Source organism: Stenella coeruleoalba, assembly GCF_951394435.1.
Source record: "Stenella coeruleoalba genome assembly, chromosome: X".
Classification (NCBI taxonomy): domain Eukaryota; kingdom Metazoa; phylum Chordata; class Mammalia; order Artiodactyla; family Delphinidae; genus Stenella; species Stenella coeruleoalba.
The window spans coordinates 105,271,503-105,293,049 of NC_137152.1; the positions used below are offsets into that span (position 1 = coordinate 105,271,503).

General features: G+C 55.0%; 1 protein-coding gene across 2 annotated transcripts; it reads left to right on the top strand.

Moving 5' to 3' along the window:
- Positions 1–5,451: 5,451 nt before the first annotated feature.
- SASH3 (SAM and SH3 domain containing 3) lies at positions 5,452–21,547 on the top strand. Of its 2 annotated transcripts, none has more exons than XM_079910252.1 (9): positions 5,452–6,008; positions 7,736–8,030; positions 15,409–15,504; positions 15,903–16,049; positions 17,446–17,587; positions 18,812–18,960; positions 19,082–19,291; positions 19,427–19,577; positions 20,109–21,547. In XM_079910252.1, exons 2-9 carry the CDS (start codon positions 7,974–7,976, stop codon positions 20,297–20,299), a joined length of 1,143 nt encoding a protein of 380 aa, XP_079766378.1. In that variant the 5' UTR covers positions 5,452–6,008; positions 7,736–7,973; the 3' UTR covers positions 20,300–21,547. The 2 variants fall into 2 exon arrangements, with proteins under 2 accessions (XP_079766378.1, XP_079766379.1); XM_079910253.1 differs by lacking the exon at positions 5,452–6,008 and adding an exon at positions 6,116–6,207.

The window sequence follows — 21,547 nt, forward strand, 5'->3', positions numbered from 1 at the left end:
CCATACGTTATCGCATTTTCCCATTTCATCCCCACAACCTCTGAGAAAGTACTTTTATTGTTCCCATCTTACAAGTGAGAGAACAGAGCGAGGCTCATAGAGATTATCCAAGTCGCTCAAGGTCACTCGTCAAGGATATGAAAAAAGCAGGAATCAAACCAGGCAAATGACTCCAGGACCCATTCTCTCAAAAAAGGGCAAGGGATCTGGATTTCACTATTTTACAGATGAGAAAACAGACTCAACCAGGATCACATGGCTGGTGAGTAGGACTTAGCTCATGTTCTCCACACGATCCTGCTTCCCCAGAGCCTTCCCGCCCAGGCCTTTACCTTTGACCCCTGACACTTGATCCTGGGGTTCCTGGGCAGCAGGAGGGCCTGGGTGCCTGGCCAAGACCCACTCGCAGGCCGTTCAGCCCAGGGCAGCTCACATGCCCCCCTTTCCTCCCTTTAGTGCAAGACCCAGGGCTGCGCCTCATCTCCTCCCCACAGTTAAACTGCCTCTTCTAATCCACCATTTTTGGATTCAGAAGCCTGGCTGCAGAGGGGGCCACAGCCACCCGAGCGCCTCCCCTCCAGGGCCTCAGATGCCCGGCACACGGAGCATCCTGCTTCAAGGGCTTCCCTCCGGATCAGGCAGGGAAACGTTCAGGGCACACACAGCGGGGCTCCTAACACGTGCAGGGCACTTGAGACATCATTAGGAACCGAAGATAAATAAATGTCCCCTTGGGCTCCGGTCCTTGCTTTTTCTGCTGGAGAATAGAGCTTACCAAACCCCTCCTCGCCTGCTGATTCCCGCTGTGGAGCAGGCCACGTGGAAAACTCCCTTTTCCTAGGCGTTAGGATTCTAGGGTCCTTGTACCAGCTGTGTGGCCTTGCTCAAGTCACTGCACCTTTCTGGTGTTCAGTTATCCCTTCTGTAAACTACCTGGACCGCCTTCCTCATGAGGTGAGAAGCCCGTAAGATCCAGATGTGACAGCGCTCTGTAAGCCAGGAAGCCGCACAGACAAGAGATGAAAATGCTATTATCTGCCCACCTTTGGAGGGAGGTAAGGAAAACGTTTGGGACCAAAATTTTACATACAAATTGTCAAAACCAGACAGGTTTTTGAGCAAGTATCTAATCTGTTTTCCCAGCTATGCTTCCCAGAGCTCAAGGCTCCTCAGAAATGCCACAAGGCAAAGCAGAGCCCCAGTACACCTGAAAATGATGCAATGTTGTCAATTAACTATACTTCAATTAAAAAAAATAAGCAGCTGGATGGACTTCCCATAAAGTTGTACTGGAAGCAATTGCAGGGCCACCTCCTGGGTGACTGACCTGTGCAGTCGCGCAAGGCCTTGTTCTTAGAAGGGCCCCACTCTTGATGGGCTCTGCTGTCACCATCTTGAAATCTTTAAGAATTTTTTTAACAAGGGCTCCCGCACTTTCATTTTGCACCGGGCCCCACAAATGCCATAGGCCGTCCTGACTAGGAGCTCCAGGACCAAATAAACAAACAAAAACCAGGTTTGGTCCCTTCAGTGTCCAGACGGGGAAACTGCAACAGCAGCCCAGAGAAAGGAAGGGACTTGCCCAAGGTGATACTGCCCTTTGCCCAGGAGCTGGGATGAAGTCCCCAGCATTCCTGACTCAGCTCTGTGCTGGCTCCCCTGTGCCTCTCAGTGTGCGCCTCTGTCACTCCCTTACTGGCGCTGATGAGCAAAGTGAGGCCCATGGAGACCAGTTTGATGTCACACAGCTGTGACAGCAGTGGTGATGATGGGATTGAGCTACACTTTTGACCCTTTTAATCCTTTTTGGAATAGGAAAGAGCGTGGGTAAGATGACACATACATACATACCTGCATACGTACACAAAGAGTCTAAATGGTTCACTTTCAAAATGATAACTCTCAGGGCTTCCCTGGTGGCGCAGTGGTTGAGAGTCTGCCTGCCGATGCAGGGGACACGGGTTCGTGCCCCGGTCCGGGAGGATCCTACATGCCGCGGAGTGGCTGGGCCCATGAGCCATGGCCGCTGAGCCTGCGCGTCCGGAGCCTGTGCTCCGCAACGGGAGAGGCTGCAACAGCGAGAGGCCCGCATACCGGAAAAAAAAAAATGATAACTGTCAGTTGTCTCTCATTTGCCCGCCAGCTGCTCCAGCTGTTCACGGGCTAGGACCACAGAAGGGGCGGGGCTCGCTACCCTTCACCAGCTAAAGCACGTCAGCAGTGAAGTTTACCAACTCACGGGGCACTTCCTCAGTGGGTGGGCACTCTTGGTGCCAAAAAATAGGAATATGAAAGAGTCAGGAGCAACTGTTTCCTCTCTGTCCATCTCTGTCCTCCAGGGTTCTCTCAGCTGGGAGTGGGAGGCACTCCCCAGCGCCAGCCCTGCCCAGCCAACCCTTGCCCTAAGGCTGGCCCATCTCCTCACTTCCTAGTTCCTTTGTGAAACAGGAACTGAGCAAGCAGCTCAAGTGAGGTAGGCTGGGAGGGTGAGAAAGCCCCAGTGGTCCATGGCAAGGTCCTGAAGCTGAAACGCTAATTTCCCTCCCAGTGGTCCTGCGTAGTCCTAGGCCCTCTTGCTTGTCACACCTCCTGTGTTCTAGAATAGCTTGGGCTGAGGGACCCTGCCCCGATAAGGTGGAGACACACAGGATATGGGCCACCAGGTCACGGAGCAGAGATTCAGCTGGGGCCCAGATGAGATGTAGAAGCAGGTGCCAAGGCAGGACTGGAGGCTGGAGTGAACATCAGTGGAGTCCCCCACCAGGGACCAAACTTTCCATGCACTGGGCACCGGGCCAAGAGCACTCTCTCCGTACGTGCCATCTGGGTAATGCTGGTTACACTTACACACACACACACACACACACACACACACACACACACCACTCCTCCCCCCTCCCCCCGAAGCAAGGCCCACATTATCATTGTCATTATCTAGAGCTCATTGCCCAAAGTCACTTGCCCAAGGTCATGCAGTCAGTAGGTGATGTGTGGTGATGAATTTGAATCCAGTTCTACCTGACTCCATTTATTGGAGATGTTATCCTGCTCCTCCTCTCCTAGAGTCCTAGACAGCTGTCTCCAGTCCCTCCCAGTCTCCCATAGATAGGCCCTCCGGTGAGTCCCGAGTGTGTTTTTAATCAAGCACCAAAGCCCAGCCTCCTCTTCTGATGCTAATTGCCACAGCTGCCTGCAGGTGTTAGTTTTTATTTGTTTTTAAACCAAGACCTTATCATGAATTCAGAGATTCAGAGATGACTGTCTTTCCCTCCCATGAGCCCCTGCTGCCGGGGACTCCCTAGTGTTCCCAGAGCTGCCAGCTCGTGTGTACTGTCTGTGTGCGTGGGAATGGCTGCCTCCTGCCCAGGCCCCTTGCTCTCCTCTGCCCTCCTCCCACCTGCACTTCTGCTCTCCTTGCCCTCCCTGCCTAAAATGACCACCATGAAGTCTGATAAGGGCTCAGGCTACCACGATGGACTTCACCTTGGAAACGCCCAGGTATTTCCAAGGGACTATGTGGTCTCTGTTTGAACATTTCTAGAGACGGGGAGATCACTACTTACCAGGGCTGAGCTAGTACCATCTGAATATCAAAAATGTCTTCCTTGAAATGAACCCAAACTCCATTTACCTCTTCCCCGTCATTCCTGGCCACCCAGAATACATCCCCCTCCTCTACACGACAGCTGTTTGAAGTCAACTTGCTTCCCAACGCCAACCCTCTAAGCCAGATAGTACAGATGTTGAGTACTCCCCAGGCTGACAAGGGCTCCCCTGCAGATCGCCCCCACTTGATCAACCCTAACTCTCCATCTGTTGTGTATATGATGCCGCTTCCAGATGCTCCCCCCATCCTCTTCACTCCCCTCTGCTTCAAGGTGGCCCTGTGGCACCCCAATCAGCGTAGGGTGTCGATTCTCTCACGTCCTTGTTCAGGAACTCTGCATCAGAGGCACTTGAGCCTAGTGGTTAATAGCACGGGCCCTGAACCTAGACCAAGCCTGTGCTCAAAACTCAGCTCCCGTCACTTCCTAGCTGTGTGGTCTTACACAGTTTGCTGAACCCCTCTGATTCTCGGCTTCCTCCCTGGAAAATGAGGATGACAGCAGTGCCTGCTTCATAGGGTTGTTGTAAAGCCCACCGCCTGCCACTTAGTGTTCTTACTTTCGACTGGATATGTGTGGGTGGCAGGGGGAGGTGAGAATAAGAATTATTCAGCAAGTTTTCCAAACGTAGATATCGCTTATCCGAACTCTTAGTCTCTCAACGCAGGATTGTACCCACTCGCAGAGTGAGGGATGCTTTCATACATGTCTGGGTCCCATCTGCCCAAATATTCCACTCATGATCGTCTACCAAATTAGAATCTCTTGCAGGGAGGTGCAGGTGGGGGGCTGCTCTATGTGAATGCCTACAATGACCTTTGTATCTCTGGAAGCCCGGTATCCACCCTCTGAAGGTTCAGACGAGTCTCACTATTGGTGGAACACCTCCCTACCCCACCACACACACACACACACACACACACACACACACACACCCGCAATATTGCCGTTAAATCAAGGCTCTCCTGCCCCATGTTTATACTGGACACATCTTTGCCATAATAATCCCAATTTAAGCTACTTCCCCGGGTGGGGTGGGGAGCCTGTGCCGGGATTAAATAACGTTTTTGAAGTGCCTGATGCAGTGCTTGTCAAAGAAAGTGCTGGGCAATGTAAGCTTGCCGCCCCACCTAGGATGTAAGCTCCCGGGTGCAAGGGACCTCGACAGCTATTTATCTTGCATCTCCTCTGAGTACCTGGCACGAGGACCCAGAGCTAGCTCCTAGGTCCTGTTTGCCAGCCCATTATCAAGTTTGAGGTGGCCTTGTTCACTGAACTACTGACCCGGATCGCTTCTTTAGTTGAGGGCTTTATGTACCTGGATCAGAACCTATAAAATGCAGATGTGTTGCCTGGAAGGGAAACCTATTAAAAAAGTGTTTAGGGCCCATTAGCCAGCTGGGGCCTGACCTAACGGAACTGGGGCCAAGGCAATCTGCTGGGAGAGAAAATTCCGGGAAGGCAAGTCCGGATGAGGGAGCCCAGGACCCCCGGAGTGGAGACTTCTTACCAGAAGCGACAGATCTGAAAAGAAGCCAGAAGGGAAAGGCTGAAAACACCCGTTCCCTTCTGTCCCGGGGGCTGGTCGCCTCTCTGTACTTCTCTCGAGGTGCCCCTCACCCCGCCCCCACCCCGCCGCCTTTTCCCAGGCCTCGGCGAGGCGGTCGGGGCCGCCCAGCGCTGGGGTTAGGTGGCTGGCTGCCTTTGAAGGCTCTGCGGTTAGTGTGTGAGCTCGGCTCGCTGCCGGGACTGAGCAAACAGGAAGCCGGCACATCCTGCGCGGGGCCGGGACGCGCCGTCGCGGCGCAGGCCGGGAAGGTTCTGCCTGAAGGCTCCCTCGCCGGCCGCTCCGGCCGCCGGACCCCCAGGAGCCCCGAGCCCTGCAGCCACGTCCCCCACCCGGCGCCCCCGATCGCGCCCGCCACCCAAGGCCCGCCGGGTCCCCGACACCGCGCCGCGCAGCCTCAGCTGTTCCCGCGCCCGCGCCTGGGGCGGCAGGGGAGGGACTTTCAGTCTGGAAAGCGCAGGCCCGGCGTGGGGGCAGGGGACGGGAGAGCGTGGGCTTTTCGCGAGTCTACCCGGCAGGCTGAGTAGGACGCAGCCAAAGAAGTATGGTTTCAGCTTGGGGGAGAAGGACCTCGTCTTTCCTGAGCTCATCCCCACGGATGGCTGCTGGGACGGCGTAGAGCAGGCTGGAGAGTAGGGGCGAGGAAGTCGCCAGAACATCTTGGGAACAGCTCAGATTTCACAAGCGTCCCAGAATGGGAAGCCTTAAAAAGATGCACACCTTTCTTTTAACCCAAGGATTCCCCTTCTGGAAATCTATCCTAAGAACAAATTCGTGGCTATACACGAATATTTACTTTAAGGATGTACAATTAAGAGTAAAAATATCAAGGCAACGTAAGTTCATCTGTAGGGGCCTGGTGAAATAATCGTGGTGCATTCGTACAATGGGCTGCTCGGCGGCCATTACAAATCACGTCGTAGAAGAACATTTCATGGCAGGAGAAAATCTTGAGCCTGTGCTCAGTTTGACAAGCAGATGCAGTGTGTGAAGTGGGACTTTAATTTTTAAAAATTTAAAAACAGCTTTATTTAGGTATAATTTAACTACAATAAGCTGCACATTTTAAAAGTATACGATTTGTTGAGTTTTTACATATGTATACACCGATGAAACCATCACCACAACCAAGATTGTGAACTACCCATCACCCCCAAAAGGGTCCTTGTGCCCCTCCTGATCTCTCCCTCCCCTCCCCATCCCCCCAAACCACTGATCTGCTCTCTGTGCAAATCATGCTGCAGAGAGAGAGACAGAGAGAGAGAGAGAGAGAGAGAGAGAGAGAGAGAGAGAGAGACACACACACACACACACACACACACACACACACACACACGGGGGGTGGAGAGAGAGAGAGGTTAAATGCTCAAAAACAGAAAAATATTCATGCAAATAGTATGGAAGATAATTTCGGAGAATTTTTGAATTTTGTTTATCCTTGTTTTCTAAATCGTATATGACGCATATGAATTGCTTTTGTAATAAGAAAAAGTAATTAAGGTTATTAAAATATCTGCCACAGATAACCCACAAAGCGAACATTCTAAACTTAGCACATAGACATTCGAGAAATGCCTGCTGAAAGGGACATTTGCTGGTGGTGTGGAGTTGCTTGCAATTGCTTTTTTATTCATGTTGATGGCTGTGGTGGTGATAAATATAAGTGGTGATGGCCAAGGGATGTTGACTCTAGGTGTGAGTGCTCTGGTGAGAACGGCTGCAGGTGTGCCGGTGACAGTGGAGATGACTGCTGCAGGGTGATGGTGGAGGAGAGATGGCTCTAGGAGTTATGGTTGTAGGGGTGAGGGCATCAGTGGGCATGACTGGCTATAGTGATAGTGTCTGTAAGGGTGATAGCTATGAGGATGATCACCGTACCGGTGATAGTGGCAGTGGTGAGGCAGATAGAGACAGATGGCCGAGGGGTGTTGACTACAGGGGTGGTTGTTTTAGCAGTGATGGCTGTAGTGGTGCTAATGGCAGTGGGAATGACTGCAGGGATGATAGCTGAAAGGTGTTGGCTGCAGGGGTGTGGTGATGGTTGTAGGGGTGATGGCTGTAGGGATGATGGTCGTGGGGTAAGAGTGTCATGGGAGTGACTGGCTGTAATGTCCGTAAGGATAACAGCCGAGAGGATGATGGTTGTGACAGTGATAGCAGCAGTGATGACTATAGGGGTGATGGCTGTAGGGATGGTTTTTCTAGCAGTGGTGGCTGTAGGTGTGCCAGTAGCAGTGGAGATGACTTCAGGGCTGATGGCTGTAGATAGGAGTGATGGCTATGGGGTGATAGGAGAGGGACTGATAGCAGTGATGACCTTGGCGATGCAAGGTGACTGGGAGCATTGGCCCCACAGGCAGAGAGATGGTCCCACTTCCGGTTTCGGGACTCTGGTCAGTGAGATAAAGGGCTTGAGTAGGCCGTATGTCAGGTTGACTGGCCGAAGGACTGGCAATGGTTGCCATGAGATGGCAGGGTAGGGACTTTTCTCTGCTTGTTCAACCCAAGAGCCGTCTGCATCAGAATCTCTGGAGACTGAAGCTGGGACTTCCTTCCTCCCTAGGGGCCGGCAGGGGCTGCGATTGCTGTAAGAGCAGGTCACGTGACGGGGCTTCCTGTATGCTGCTGCCGCCGGGTGTCCATGGCCCGCACCCCCAAGCTGCCAGTGCAGCAGTCAGAGTGGCAGCCGGAGGCTCAGTCCATGCCGTGCCCCCTGGACGGTGCCGGCGAGGCTGAGCAAGAGGCCTCCGCATCTCGATACCTACGAGCGCAGGGGCGGAGCATCACCAGGGTAGAGGACCATGTTGCGCCGTAAGCCCTCCAACGCCAGCGAGAAGGAGCCCACGCAGAAGAAAAAGGTGAGGAGCATCTTTGGGAGCTCACTGCTTCCTTCCCTCTCTCAACCCAGCCTCTCCGGGACTCACGGAAGTGGGAAGAGCCGAAGGCCTTCTGTTGAGTCTGTAGGTGAGGGCCATACTCCCAAGGGCATGGGACGTGGGCCCAAAGGTAACTAGAGTAACAGAAGTACAGAAGAGACAGATTCTAGAGAAACGGAGTTACAGAATGCATTCTTAGAAGTCTAAAACTTGTAGGATTCAACCCTACGATGGTAAGATAGAGACTTAAAATTGGGGACTAGAATCCTAGACTAGAATTCGAGAATTATAAAATACAATTCTCACGTTGAACCCTAAGACCGTACTTAATTCTCTGTTCCCTACACCGGGCCCGCCCCCAGGAGCCATCTCACTCAGAGGGCCCCGCTGGGCCGCCCAGCCAGGAGCCATGATGCTCCCAGGGCCCCCGCCCTTTGGCCAGAGCCCAGGCTCTGCTCACTTGGTTCAGCTCTGTTGTAGATCCCGGGGCCCAAAGGAGAGGGGGCCCACCTGAAGATGGGGCCCAGCGTGATTTCCAGATTTAAGGAAAGGGCCTCCAAACCTGCAGTGGGATGCTGGGGGCATACAGGTTCTTCCCAGGTGGAGAGAAATTATTTGTGAAGAATGAGAAATGAAGGTGCTGAGACGATGAGTAGGAGGGAGGGCTGAGGAGGAAAAAATTCTGAGGTGCTCATCTTCCTGGAGTCTTGAGGCCAGACTAGAAGATTCCTTGAAGGCTCTGCCACATTTAGGTTTCTCTAGTTGGATCTGAGGATTTCTAGACTTAATTTTTTGACTCGATCGTCAGATCCTCCCGGGCAATCAGCAAGTACGTTCCGCACATCCAGCAGGAGCCTAGGACCATCCCAAAGCAGGCCTGAACCAGGTCCAAGAGGCCAGGCGTAGCCACAGGCCAAGGTCCAGGGCCTCCAGGCCCTCACTGCACCCCACTGGTTTCCCCTGGAGCCCAGCTCAGGTGCTCCGTGGGGGAGCCCCTTTGTCAGGAGAGTAGCTTCCAGACGGAGACTGAACCAGCTGAGAAGCCGAGCATCAGGGCACTGGGGTGTACATCCTGCCCCATCTCAGGTCCTGGGGTGGCTGCCACTTCCAGCTGTACTCTCCCCACTCCAACTGCTTCTCTAAGGTTGCAGTGGAGGTGGGCGGGTGGGAAAGAGATTCATGAATCTTCTCACAGGCTCTGTCACCCCTGTCCAAGCCCCACACGGCGCCAGCCCCCGGCAGACTTACCACTGGCTGTCACTGCTCAGTGAGTGGGTCCACTTCCCCTTGCTGTCCGGCTGATGGGGGTGGGAAGCAGAGACCGCCCTACACACTGCTGGGCCCCAAACCACAGGGGAGCTGAGCTGGAGGAAAGAGTCTGAGAAAGAGCTAACACTGCAACGCTGGCACGCTGTGCCGCCTCAGGTGGAAGTGCCCAGAGGCTCACAGAAGCCAGAAGTCCCGTCTTCTTTCCCCACTTCCATTATCCAGATTCTGTATTTGGTGACTGGGCCTCTGGGATTTCCCACAGGCCTCTCCCCGGAGAGTCAAGGCCATTGTGGCACTCTGAGGACCATGTCCTCTAGGGCAGCATCGTCCAGGCAAAGCCTACCTCGCCCCTGCAGAGCCTGGGCCAGCCTCCAGAGCCACTCTCCAAGGCCCATCCCATGGGAGTGCCCTTAGAAAAGCCGACTTTCCAGAAGGTGGAGACGGCATCTTCCCCAGGCCCGGAGGCAGCGGCGCGGCTCCAGCACTGTGACTCGGGCAAGTCCCTTTCCCTCAGAGGCCAAGGTGACGTGGTGGAGGGAAAGCACAAAGGCAAGAGAGGCCTCCCTTTCCTGTCCCTCTCCTCCTTTCGGGCCTACCAAGTGGAGAATGTGCTGGGCAGAGGACAAGAAAGCAGAGTTGGAATCTACCAGGTTCCAGCTGTAGGACCCTGGACAGTTCACTGACCTTTCTTGGGCCTAAGTTTCGTCACCTCGGAAAAGGGAGATAGTTCCTGATCTGCCCACCTCAGGAGGGTGTGGATTGCCTGGAACAATACGTGTGAGTGCACTGTGTCACATGTGTACATGTGTCCACGAGAGGGTGTACGCTACAGGCGTGGGTGGGGGTGGGGAACCCGCTGCAAGGACCGAGCTTCGGTCCCAGCCCTGAAGTGGAGAAAACAACACCTAACAGCTCAGCAGGTGCCAGGTGCTGTGCTGTGCACTCCACCCATCCCTTAGCCCGTTGGCTCTTCACGACAACCTTGTGAAGTAGGGCAGGCATTGTCTTCATTTTATGCCTGAGGCTCAGGGAGGTGAAGTGACTTACCCGAGGTCACACAGCTAGTAAACTGCAGAGCAGGGATCTAAGCCAAGATTTGTTGGTGTCCAGGGTCTTGACCCCTTCTCCCTCTACTCTCTTGTCTCCCTACTGATCTCAAAAGCACTGGTAGAGTCTGATGAGCATAAAAGACTCAGCCTATCGGCAGGAGAGCTCTGCGGGGCAGGTCCAGATGGCCAGGGGATGAGTGACCTTCAAAGCAGCAGAGCAGAGTCGGAACAGGCCCTCTAGGATGGTGGGGTCAGGATGTGTCACCTGCTATGCATCATGAAGGATTGGGGAGACGCCCGGGATGGGGGGAGCAATACCCCTTGGCTGCCTTTTGGAGACTTTTGCCTCCATCAAGTGTCTCTCTGCACTCTCTTTGGTCTGTTGGAGTGTAGGTAGTCGACAGGGGTTTGTCCTGGGACCTACCTCCCCTAAGGATGGTCCTACCCCATCACACCCCTACTTTTCGCTACATCCCAGACCTCTCACCAGGAGAAATGGAGAGGAATCAAGGCTCCCATTCGAGTGTGCAGCTGTCCCGTCCTTCCAGTCTCTCCCTGCTCCTCTGTTCCCCAATCCCAGCACACTACTTCCCCCAGGCTCCCTTCCTACAGCACACATCTGGCATCCCCCTCCACACCAGCATGCAATTCATATTTCCAGTGGCTCCTCATTGTCCACAGGCTGATGCCATGGCTGGCAAGGGCCTTCTGTGGCCTTTTATGCTCCGCTGCCCACCCCAAGCACTGGCGTACCCACCATTCCATCGCCACGCTTGGAACATCCCTAACTCCCACTCTTGACAAACCCTTCTCAACTCCACCTGGAGAAATCCTGGCTCCCCTGCTACAGCCCAGCTCAAATGTGCCTCCTTCTCCGCGAAGCCCTCCGGAGCCCTTCTTCCTCCATGCCCCCACCTGCTCTCCTGGTAGCTTCCTCCAAACAACGCTTGCAGTCGCCATTGCCCTTAATCCACTTCTATACTAGGGGGCAACTTCTTGAGCTCTGAGCACAGGAACAAGCACGGGCTTCCAGAGTCACAGACATGGGTTCAAAGCCCTGTTCCTCCCACTGTCAGCTGTGCCACTCCACCTAGGATGCGTCATTTCTCCGATTCTGTGTGCCCAGATGGGAAGCGTGATGTAAAGACAGGGCTGCAGTGAAGCTGAAGTGAGTGGACACACACAAAGTGCTTGGCAGGGCACTGGGAACAGGGGCGGTGTTTGACCCCTCGTTACCGGATTCCCACACATGCACAGGCCTGTGCCCAGTGCCCAGAGGGCGCTCGGTCTTAGGAAGCAGGGGAAGAAGATGCCAGTGGGGGCAGGGTGAGGCTCTGAGGGGGTGATCAGGGAAGGCTTCCTGCAGGGGGCAGTGCCTTTAAAACCGGATTTGAAAAACCTTTTTTATTGAAGTATAATATCCGTAGAAAAAGTGCATAAATCATAAATGTAGCACTCAGTGGAGTTCCATTCAGTGAACATCCCCATGTAGGCAGCACCCAGATCAAACAGAACACTTCCAACACTCTAGAAGCTTCCCTCATGCCCCTGCCCAAAGGCCACCACTCTTCTGACCTCCATGGATTAGTTTTGCCGGGTTTTGAACTTTCTGTACGGGGAACCATATAATATACTCTGGTGGTGGGTCCCTTCTGCCCAGCGGTGTAGCCGTGAGAGTCACCGTATTGTTGGGGAGAGTTGCGCGAAGCTCATTGCCATGTGCTCTTCCCTCATGGGACTCGGCCACAATTTTCAAATCCACTCTACAGCTGCTGAGCATTTGAGTTGTTTCCAGTTAAACTGGATTCTGAAGGATGGGAAAAACTATGGCTGACACAGAGAAGGGCAGAGTGTTCCAGGTGGGGAATGCAAGGGCTAAGAGCCTGGAGGTGGGCTGTTGGAAAGGCTAAGTAAGCCTCCCTGAACGTGCCTCGCGGGGCTGCTGCATCCCATGCTCACCCCTGTCATCCGCACAACAACCCAGTGAGGTGTGTGCTCCGGTCTTCATTTCACCCATGAGGAAACGGAAGCCCAGGGAAGTTGAGGAATTGTCCCAGCTTTACACAGCTCGTCAATGGCAGAAGCAAGATGTGAACTCTCGCTAGCCGACACCAGGTGAAGAGACTGATGTTCGGGGAGGTCAAATAACTCACCGAAGGCCACACATCCCAGAGCTGAACTCAGCAATGTGTGACGCCAAAAAAGTAGTTCTTTCCAAGAGGCCCATATCCTCCCCTTAGATATGAAAAAGTGGCCGACGTGTACGGTACAACCTCCCACCCAGGACCCCCAGGAAGGTCTCACCCTAAAGGGAGGCCAGGCAGAAAATCCAAAAGGGCCCAAGGATGTCCACTCACACCTGGCTGGGGGGGGGGGGTCACTTCAGGTTCACCGAAAGGCATTCAGGATATTTGAGGCCGCCCCTGAGTTTAGAGGTGGGCGGGGCAAGAGGCCCCCCAGGGCAAACAGCCCTCACCCTTAGTCACCCAAAGAACTTGTCTAGTTCTTTCCCCGTCCCTGGGCTGAGGAGTGGCCTGCCAGGCCCATGTCCCGGCGCCACCCACATGGTCCTTTTAGGTGGTTTTCTCCCATTTTGAGCTAAAGCTGGGACAGAGGGGCCCCGACACAAGGTCCCAGGAGCCAAAAATCACTTTCCCAGCCACCCCCAACCCCGACTGAGCTTAATGACAGAAAAAGGCAAGAACTGCAATTAGAGGGCAGCCTGGCGGTGAGTCCACTCTTCCTCAGCAAAGCCCACCTCCAGCCCCACGCCTGCCCTCCTGCTGGCTTTCCAGGATCACTGGTCCCTGGGGCTTCAGGGGAGACTCCTGGGATTGGGACGGGTGGAGGGGAGGCCACAATAGGCCCCATCGGCCTAAAAATAGCACCCCAGCCTGCCCTCCTTGGGCCCAGGCCAGCCTGGTGCCCATCCTCTCTCTCTTCCCTCTTTTCCAGGCAATAAAAGGAGGAAGTTATCCAGGCAGCTGCCTCTTAGCCATACAAGAGGAGGAAATGAATGGAAGGTGGAGGAGAGAAGGGGAAAGCAAGGAAGAAAAAGAGGAAAGAATAGCGGGCAGGGAAAACCAGGGAAGGAGGATGGAGGAGATGCAGGGAACAGGAGCGGTCACCCCACCGCCGTGCTTTCCCCTCCCTGTAACCCCTCAGCCCCCTTTCCCAGCTCCCCAGCATCCTGCGGAAGAGGCTTTCTCCCTGAGGCTGCAAGTGCCTCACCCAGGAGGCCTTCATGGTGGTGGTGTCTGCTTGGCCTGACCACTGACCTAGTTTCTGGTCATCTAGCTTGCTGTGACCTCTAGGAAGGTGTGGCCGCTGTCCCTGACTGCCGACTTGCTTTTGGTCAAGACCCACCAAGAGAACTGAAGTGTTCCGCTGCAGTCCCCAGGAGCCGGGGCTAGTTGTGTGTATGCTGAGGGGGCAGGTGACACTGCCCCTGCCCTGGGGGATTGTCACTGGACCCCCCTTTTGTAGGAAAGAGGATGTGAAACTTTCAGCTTTGAGCGGGTTTGGGGCTTCGGTTCCTCAAGCCCTTATCTCTGGTGTCTGCCGCCGACCCGCTCTATCTGTCTGGCCATCTGTGAACTCTGGTTCCTGTGTGTATCTCTGGTCTTGACTGTTGCTCTTGATTTGGGCTCAGCCTCCACCTCTTGTGTCTAAAGTCGGCCCTCCTCACCTGGCCCGGGTTTCTCCTGGTATTCTGCCATGTGCGTGGCACGTACAGTTAAGAAAAGCTCATTTCCTGAAAACAGGCTTGTCAGCACTGTCGACTGAAAAAAAATGCATAACCTAAAAGGTGAGAATTATGCTTTATTCGGCAGACTTTCTGAGGACTTCAAGCCCCGGAGGCGGCCTCTCAGAGAGCTCTGAGGGACTGCTCTCTAGAGGTAAGGGAGAAGCCAGGATATACAGGGGTTTTTGCAGCAAAGACCAGGTAGTGGGAACATCAAAAGATTACTGTTAGTTCAAGGAAACCAGATATCCCAAGTAGAATTTAGCACTTTTCTGTGTATGGGAAGATGCAAGAGTCGGGGCTTATTGAAATCATTCCTTTGCTATGCAAAGATAAGGGCTAGTATCTTTCCCACCCTGTGTCTCCTCAGGGTGCACCACTGGGGGCTTCACAGAGGGCAGCCCGTGTGTCTCCATCCTGAGTTCCCTCGGGGCTCACCATCTGGGCAGCAGTAGTGGTCGTTGCTGGCCGCAGCATCCTTTGTTTGCTGATATGGCCGGCAGCATTTTTCATTCACAGCACAAACAATAGGTCGGGCCTACAAGTCTGTGAACACTGGCACACGTCTAGTGTAGCCAGCTCGTCGCATTAGCAGCTAAGTTAAGTTAAAAGCAGAGATGAAGACAGAGAAAATGGCAGCTTTCTTTTACGATATTCAACCCAATCATTTGTGTCTCAAATCTGCGGGGAAACCTTCTCTGAATCAGTCTGTCCTGTGGCTTTCCAGAACGCGTAATGCCAGGTCTTACTGGCCCCTGGGGGGATTGTCTTCCTCTTCTTGGGACACAGATGCATCAGCCTGGAGGCCCCAGTGTGTTTGCCACGATCACCATCACAGGAAACCATGCTTGGGGAAGACAGAGTCTGGAGGCCAGGCTGCGGGGTTTGGGAGGGTTTGCCCTGTTATATAAATAAAGGTGATGCTGCGGTTCGTGCTGAGATATGTCTCCAGTAGGAGATACGCGTTTACTCAGACTCATTTAGTCTTTCACCACAGGGTTCTGGGGACCAGACTTCAGGTACTGGTGGAAAGCCGGGCTTAGTCTGAGGCCTGAGCGGGGTGGAGCCTCCTGAGGCGAGGAGCTTGCTCTGCGGCCTGCTTTAGGGGCCGCTCACAGCTAAAGAACAGGATGAAGCCCGGTAGCCAGCAGGGCGTCGTGTAGCTTCACCTCCTTAGCCCCGTGGCCCTGTCCAGCCCTGGGGTACATGCGGTGTGTTGGGAGCAGGGACAGCTTTTTGCTCCTTACTCGGCCACCATTTTTAGTGCCACTGATGGCAACACCTCTGCTTCTTCCAGCTCTCGCTTCAGCGCTCCAGCAGCTTCAAAGATTTTGCCAAATCCAAACCCAGCTCCCCAGTGGTGAGCGAGAAGGAATTTAATCTGGATGATAATGTGAGTTTCAGAGCCTCCTTGGGGGGATCTGGTTGCCGGCCCTGGGTGGGGTAATGGTGGGGAGGTGGGGGGAAGACCCTTTTAGGATTGTTGAGGCAAAGTCTTTTTAAATACAATGGGCCCACATCTCTCACCCAGCAAAATTCTGGGCCCTAAAACCTCACCTGCATTCTTTTCGATTGCAAATTAATTGTCAATTTAAATGCAAATGAATAGGGCCAATTTAAATACAAACGAATAGGGCCTAGGACAGGTCTGGGGCTAAAAGGGAAGGGATGGGGAGCTCTCTTTCCCACCCCTCCAGCATCGGCCAGGACCCAAAAGCCGCCTTCTGCTCCCAAGTCGTGGACCCAGACATGGTCACCAGGGTTCCTGGACCTGCACATTTATTGTCACAGATTCCAGAAGATGACTCAGGTGTTCCGCCCCCAGAGGATGCTGGAAAGAGCAGCAAAAAGCTGGGGAAGAAGTGGAGGGCCGTGATTTCCCGAACCATGAACAGGAAGATGGGCAAGATGATGGTGAAGGCCCTGTCGGAGGAGATGGTGAGGCCTGGGACCCATGGGAGAGGGGACAGGGAGGACAGGCACCGCTCTGGTAGGCTTTGAGCACGGCCACTGTGACAGCCACGCTCAGGTAACGATGCCTGGCCCCATACAAGCAGGAAGGTCACCTTGGGAAGGGAGCTCCCTCAGCCATGGACATGGCAGGAAGGTATGGTCCTGAGGGAGCAGTAGTGGGGTCTGAGGAGGGATGAAGTTCTGGGTAACAGGAGCTTCCTGGGCAGGCAGGTCTGAGGAGATGAGATCACATAGCGCAAATTCATCCACCGCAAACTTTTGCTTGGAACCAGCCCCCGTGATTGGGAAGGCTTGATTCAAAGAGGCCCTATGAAAGAAAATCGAGAAGGCTGGCTTTGGCCCAGGGAGGGAGGGCAGAACACACAGCTGTGGGGCAGGCACGTCCAAGTTGCTAAAGTGACACAGCGAGTCTGGTTTGCTCCTGGTTCTTGGAGGAGGTGCCCTGGCAGCAGTGTGCTAACTGGCTCATGCCAGCTCTGGATAGCAGTTGGTCAAATTTTCGGGAATTTTGTGAGCCAGGTGTGAGATACAACCATTACTGAAAATTAACTTCTACCAACTTAGAATTAAATGTATATTTTAAAAATAAAAAGACTAAAGTCAGTCTTCAAAACTCATTTCCTAATTCTTGTACTACCTTTCACTGTCCTCTGTGCCCTTGAGGTTACTGGCATCTACAGTCTTTGGGGGGTGGAAATAGCCGATGATGCTACTCATTCAGTGACACCAGAGTGGTAGCTCTCTGTTGGCCACGGTGGGGAATATTTACAGTACAGGAGCTGGCAACTTCTACAGATCAGGGCTTTTATTGCCACTGAGTCATCTGTGAAAGTTACCACCGCACTGAGGTGTGGGGAGGCCCAGGAGCCCTAGTGTCAGACCGACTTGTCTGTGGGCTCCTGCGTGGCCTCGGGAACGTTCCTCCATTACTGCTCATCTGTAAACTTGGGACGATGGAGCACATATCCTCAAGTGAGGATTAAATGAAATCCTCTGTCTGGCACATAGGAGCACAGTCAAAAGTAGTGACTCTCCAGCGCCGTGGTCTGCCTGGCTACGCCCTAGTAACAGCTCTGAGTCTCAGTTCTGGCACTGAGGCCTTTTCTGTGTGTAAGTTGGCACTTTGAGCTGACAAAGTGCATTCACACAGCACCCCCGTTGAGCCTCATTCCATGACGTGGGCAGGGCAAGGACTGTCAGTCCCACTTCACGAAAGAGGAAACTAGGGCCCAGAGGGCGCCATGCAGCCCGCAAGAGGCAGAGCTGGGGCTCCAGCCAGGCCCCAGTTCTCCCTGGAGCCCAGACCCATTTCCTCTGCACCCGGGGCTGCTCAGGGCTTGCTGCCTCTCCTCCCCTCCAGGGAGATACTCTGGAGGAGGGCTCAGCCTCCCCGACGTCTCCGGACTGCAGCCTGGACAGCCCCGGCCCTGAGAAGATGGCGCTGGCCTTTTCTGAGCAAGAGGAGACGCAGCTCCCAGCACTCAGCCGCCAGGCATCCACAGGTGAGGAGGGGAGGAGGGGCACACCTGCTGAGTCTAGAGGAAAGGGCGGGGTCTGGGAGGGGGTGGTAAAGAGAAATGAACCTTTACTGTCAGCCTGCTGGGACCTTTCCCAGCCCTCTTCACGTTAAATCTTCACAACAATCTCATGGGGCCGGTACTATTATTATCCCCACTTTATTGATGTGAAAACTGAGGCTCAGGGAGGTTAAGTGACTTGCCCAAGGTGACCCAGGCTTGAACTTAGTTCTGCCCTAGAGGAGCCTCCACTTGCTGGAGGGCCCCAAGGGCACAGGAAGAACCCCATTGCCCTCTTGGACCAGCCCTCCCCCCACCTTCCAAGGGGAGCTAGAGGCTACGGCTCCCTGGGCCTCTGACATCCGAGGCTCGGGTGAGGGAATAGGGTCTCCAGCTGTGAAGACTCAGCCTCATGGACACCAGCCCTTGGTTTGCTGGGCTCAGGGTGCCACTTGGCATCTTCTAGATGTCCGTGGGACTGGACAGGAGCTTCCAGCAGCCCTGCCTGGACAAGGGGCTGCAGGCTTTGCGCTGCAGACCTACAGAGGCATTGTCGTTCTCTCCCTTCGGATTAGTTCCAAGTCCTCTGATCTTTCTCTGGCTCCAAAGACACCTCCCTATCCCCATTGAAAGCCACTTAGGCCCTCATCCTGCCCTTCCCAGAGAGAAAGTCTTGAGTTTCCGTGTGATGTTGTAACTCGACACAGAGTCTTATTGAGTAGAGAAAGTAAAATATTGATGCACGATGTGGCTTCCTGGGTGGAAGGTGGCTTCCAGGAGCACTGGAGTGGGAGTCAGGAAGCCTGGAGTCTAACAGACCCAGTGCTGCCAATTATAAGGTGAGAGGCCTTGGGCAGGTCACTTGGCCTGTCTGGCCTCAGTTTTCCTCATCTGTTCATTGGGGTGTTGGCCCAGTTGTTCTCTAGAGACCCTCCCCATTTGCCCAGTCTTTGATCTGTGAGCCATTCCTCCTTCTATGGTCAACTATTTTCATGCCTGGGATGCCAGGAGGGAAGCTATGCTCCTTCGGGGTGGCAGAGGGGTTGGGTCAGAATCCCTTCTGCAGTGTGAGACTTACTAGAGCTCAGTTTTCTTCCCCAGCATGTATCCTTGGGATTTCTAGCCAGACCCCGTGGAAGGTACCTGCTGGGCACTGCCGCAGCTGTCCGGGGACAAAGGTGACCTTCCTCCCTGCCCCATTTCCTGCAGGCAGTGAGCTCTGCAGCCCCAGCCCAGGCTCTGGCAGCTTCGGGGAGGAACCACCTGCCCCCCAGTACACAGGGCCCTTCTGTGGCCGGGCACGAGTCCACACCGACTTCACTCCCAGCCCGTATGACCATGACTCACTGAAACTGCAGGTAAGGTTGGCATCCAGGCCCCTGCTGAGCCTGGCAGGCTGTACCCCATACAGGTAGAGGGTACAGGAGGCCAAGGGGCCACCTTGCCCCCACTCTGTTCTGCTCTGCTCTCCTCCCACAGAAGGGAGATGTGATCCAGATCATCGAAAAGCCGCCTGTGGGCACGTGGCTGGGCCTGCTCAATGGCAGGCTGGGCTCTTTCAAGTTCATCTACGTGGACGTGCTGCCCGAGGAGGCTGTGGGACCTGCCCGCCCCAGCCGCCGACAGAGCAAGGGCAAGAGGCCCAAGCCCAAGACTCTGCATGAGCTGCTGGAGCGCATCGGCCTTGAGGTTTGAGCTGGGACCTAGTCTAGTGTCTAGGAGCAAGGGGTGGGGGCCAGGGCAGGTCAGCTCTGCGGGGAGAGACAGGTCGTAGGTGGGGGCAGCTTGTAAGCGGCCGCGCTGGTGGCCTGCTTCTGCCCACAGGAGCACACGTCCACCCTGCTGCTCAATGGCTACCAGACGCTGGAGGACTTCAAAGAGCTGCGGGAAACACACCTCAATGAGCTGAATATCATGGACCCACAGCATCGGGCCAAGCTGCTCACGGCTGCTGAGCTGCTGCTGGACTACGACAGTGAGTGGCCTTAGGAGCGGGGGAGGGGGCGTGAGCGCTGGAGTTGGGCATGTTAGGCGGGGAGGCCTGCCCGGGTCCTGCCCCAGCAGCCCTCTGCAGTGCGCAGGCACTTTCCACACTTGAATTCCAGTCTCGGGCAGAGCTTGTGATGAGAAGGGGTTTTAGGAACGATCGGGCTCAACCCCCTTTGGGATCAAACGGGAGACTTAGGGCCGGAGAAGATACGGCATGGACTCGAGGCCTTCACGTTGGGTAATGACAGAGCCACGATTCAAGAGCAGGTGTCCTGGCTACTAGCTCAGTGCTGAAGAAGCTTGAGCTCCTGGGCGGGAGAGCTGGCCTGGAAACCACTCCCACCAGAAGGGCCGAGAAAGGGCAGGGGTGCTTGGTGGTGGGTGACCAGAAGAAGAGACGGCCTCCAGCGGGCTTCCCAGGGTCCCTCCACCCACATGGGGCCCCCAGGGTTTCTGAAGCCCCTCCCAGCTAAGGGCCAAGCCCCCCACATTCCTCTCCCTCCCTGGCCCCTGGCAGCCGGCAGCGAGGAGGCGGAAGAGGGCGCCGAGAGCGGCCAGGAGCCAGTGGCGCACACGGTGGCAGAGCCCAAGGTGGACATCCCGCGTGACTCGGGCTGCTTCGAGGGCTCAGAGAGCGGGCGCGACGAAGCAGAGCTGGCGGGTGCCGAGGAGCAGCTACACGGCCTCTCCCTGGCCGGGGCACCTTGAGGCAGCAGTGTGGGCCGAGGCTGGGCCTGAGCAGCCCAGGCCGCGGGGCTGGACCCAGCCTTCCGCGGTGGCCCCGGGCCGGAGGACTGGCACCGAGCCCGGCCCCGCTCCCCCAGGGGTGCCTAGGTCAGCAGAGGCCAGCCGAGCCCTACAGGCGCGGCTGGAGTGCACGACAAGCTGAGCCGCCGAAGCCGGGCCGCCTCCCTCCACCAGCTACTTGACAGCACAGCCCTTCCAGCTGCGGCCAGAGCAGGGGGGCACTGAGGGGGCACCGGGCCCATGCCCCTCACCACCAAGGCCTCCAAACCCTCCTTGCCTCCACACAACCTTCCCCTGTCGCGCTGCTCCTGAAAAGGGGGCCGAGTCGGTGGTTCAGGTCAATCTCAATACCCTAGGGAAACCTGGTCATCGAAAAGGACTCTAATTGATCACAGGTGAATCCAGATTCTCTAAATAAGGTTTGAAGCCACATGTACATGTATCTTTCCTACTTTCCTTCACCTTAATTCTCTTACAGGTTTAGCCACTAAATCACTGTGCCACTTGAACTGCGTGCCTTCCTCAATCTGGGTCTAGGACAGGTCAGAATAAGAATGGATAGTTGCTGAGGGCCAACTCTGACATTCTGTGATATTAAACGTCTGCTGTCCCGTTACCTGTGGCCCAGGACACCAGTGGGGCTTACTAAGGGGGCTGGAGGGGCCTTGGGCTCCCAAGTGAAACATCTCCTGCTCATCCGTTCCATACTTCCCCACGTAACTCAAGCCAAGCTGCAACTCCCCCAGCTTAAAACAATGCCCACACCTCAGACAACAAGCGCCCTCCCCTTCCACTCCCAGCCCCTTAAATGACACTTCCCCCAAGGCCAATGGCAGATGGCCCGACCTGACTTCCAAGGGCAGACCGGCCCCTCAGAAGCAAGACTTGGCCTCTCCTGTGGGTCCTTACAAGCAAAGAAAGCACAAAGCTTGATACTGGGGAGTCCACTGTCCCACCTTTACTCTGCTAAAGGTTTTGATGGACCTTGAGCTCCAGAAGGGGAGGGAGAGTCAAGGATCCTGGTACTTGACCCCAGTGCCAAGTCCATGCCCAGAATTCCCAGAGTAACCCTTTCCTGGGGCCCAACTGGCCTGAGGGCAAACAGTGCCCGCCATGTCTTGGACTGCCTGTTTAGTGGACACTTTTGGACCTAGTCCCAGGAACTCTGGTAGAAGCCGTCTTGGGGGAGCGGTTTGGGTGTAAATATGA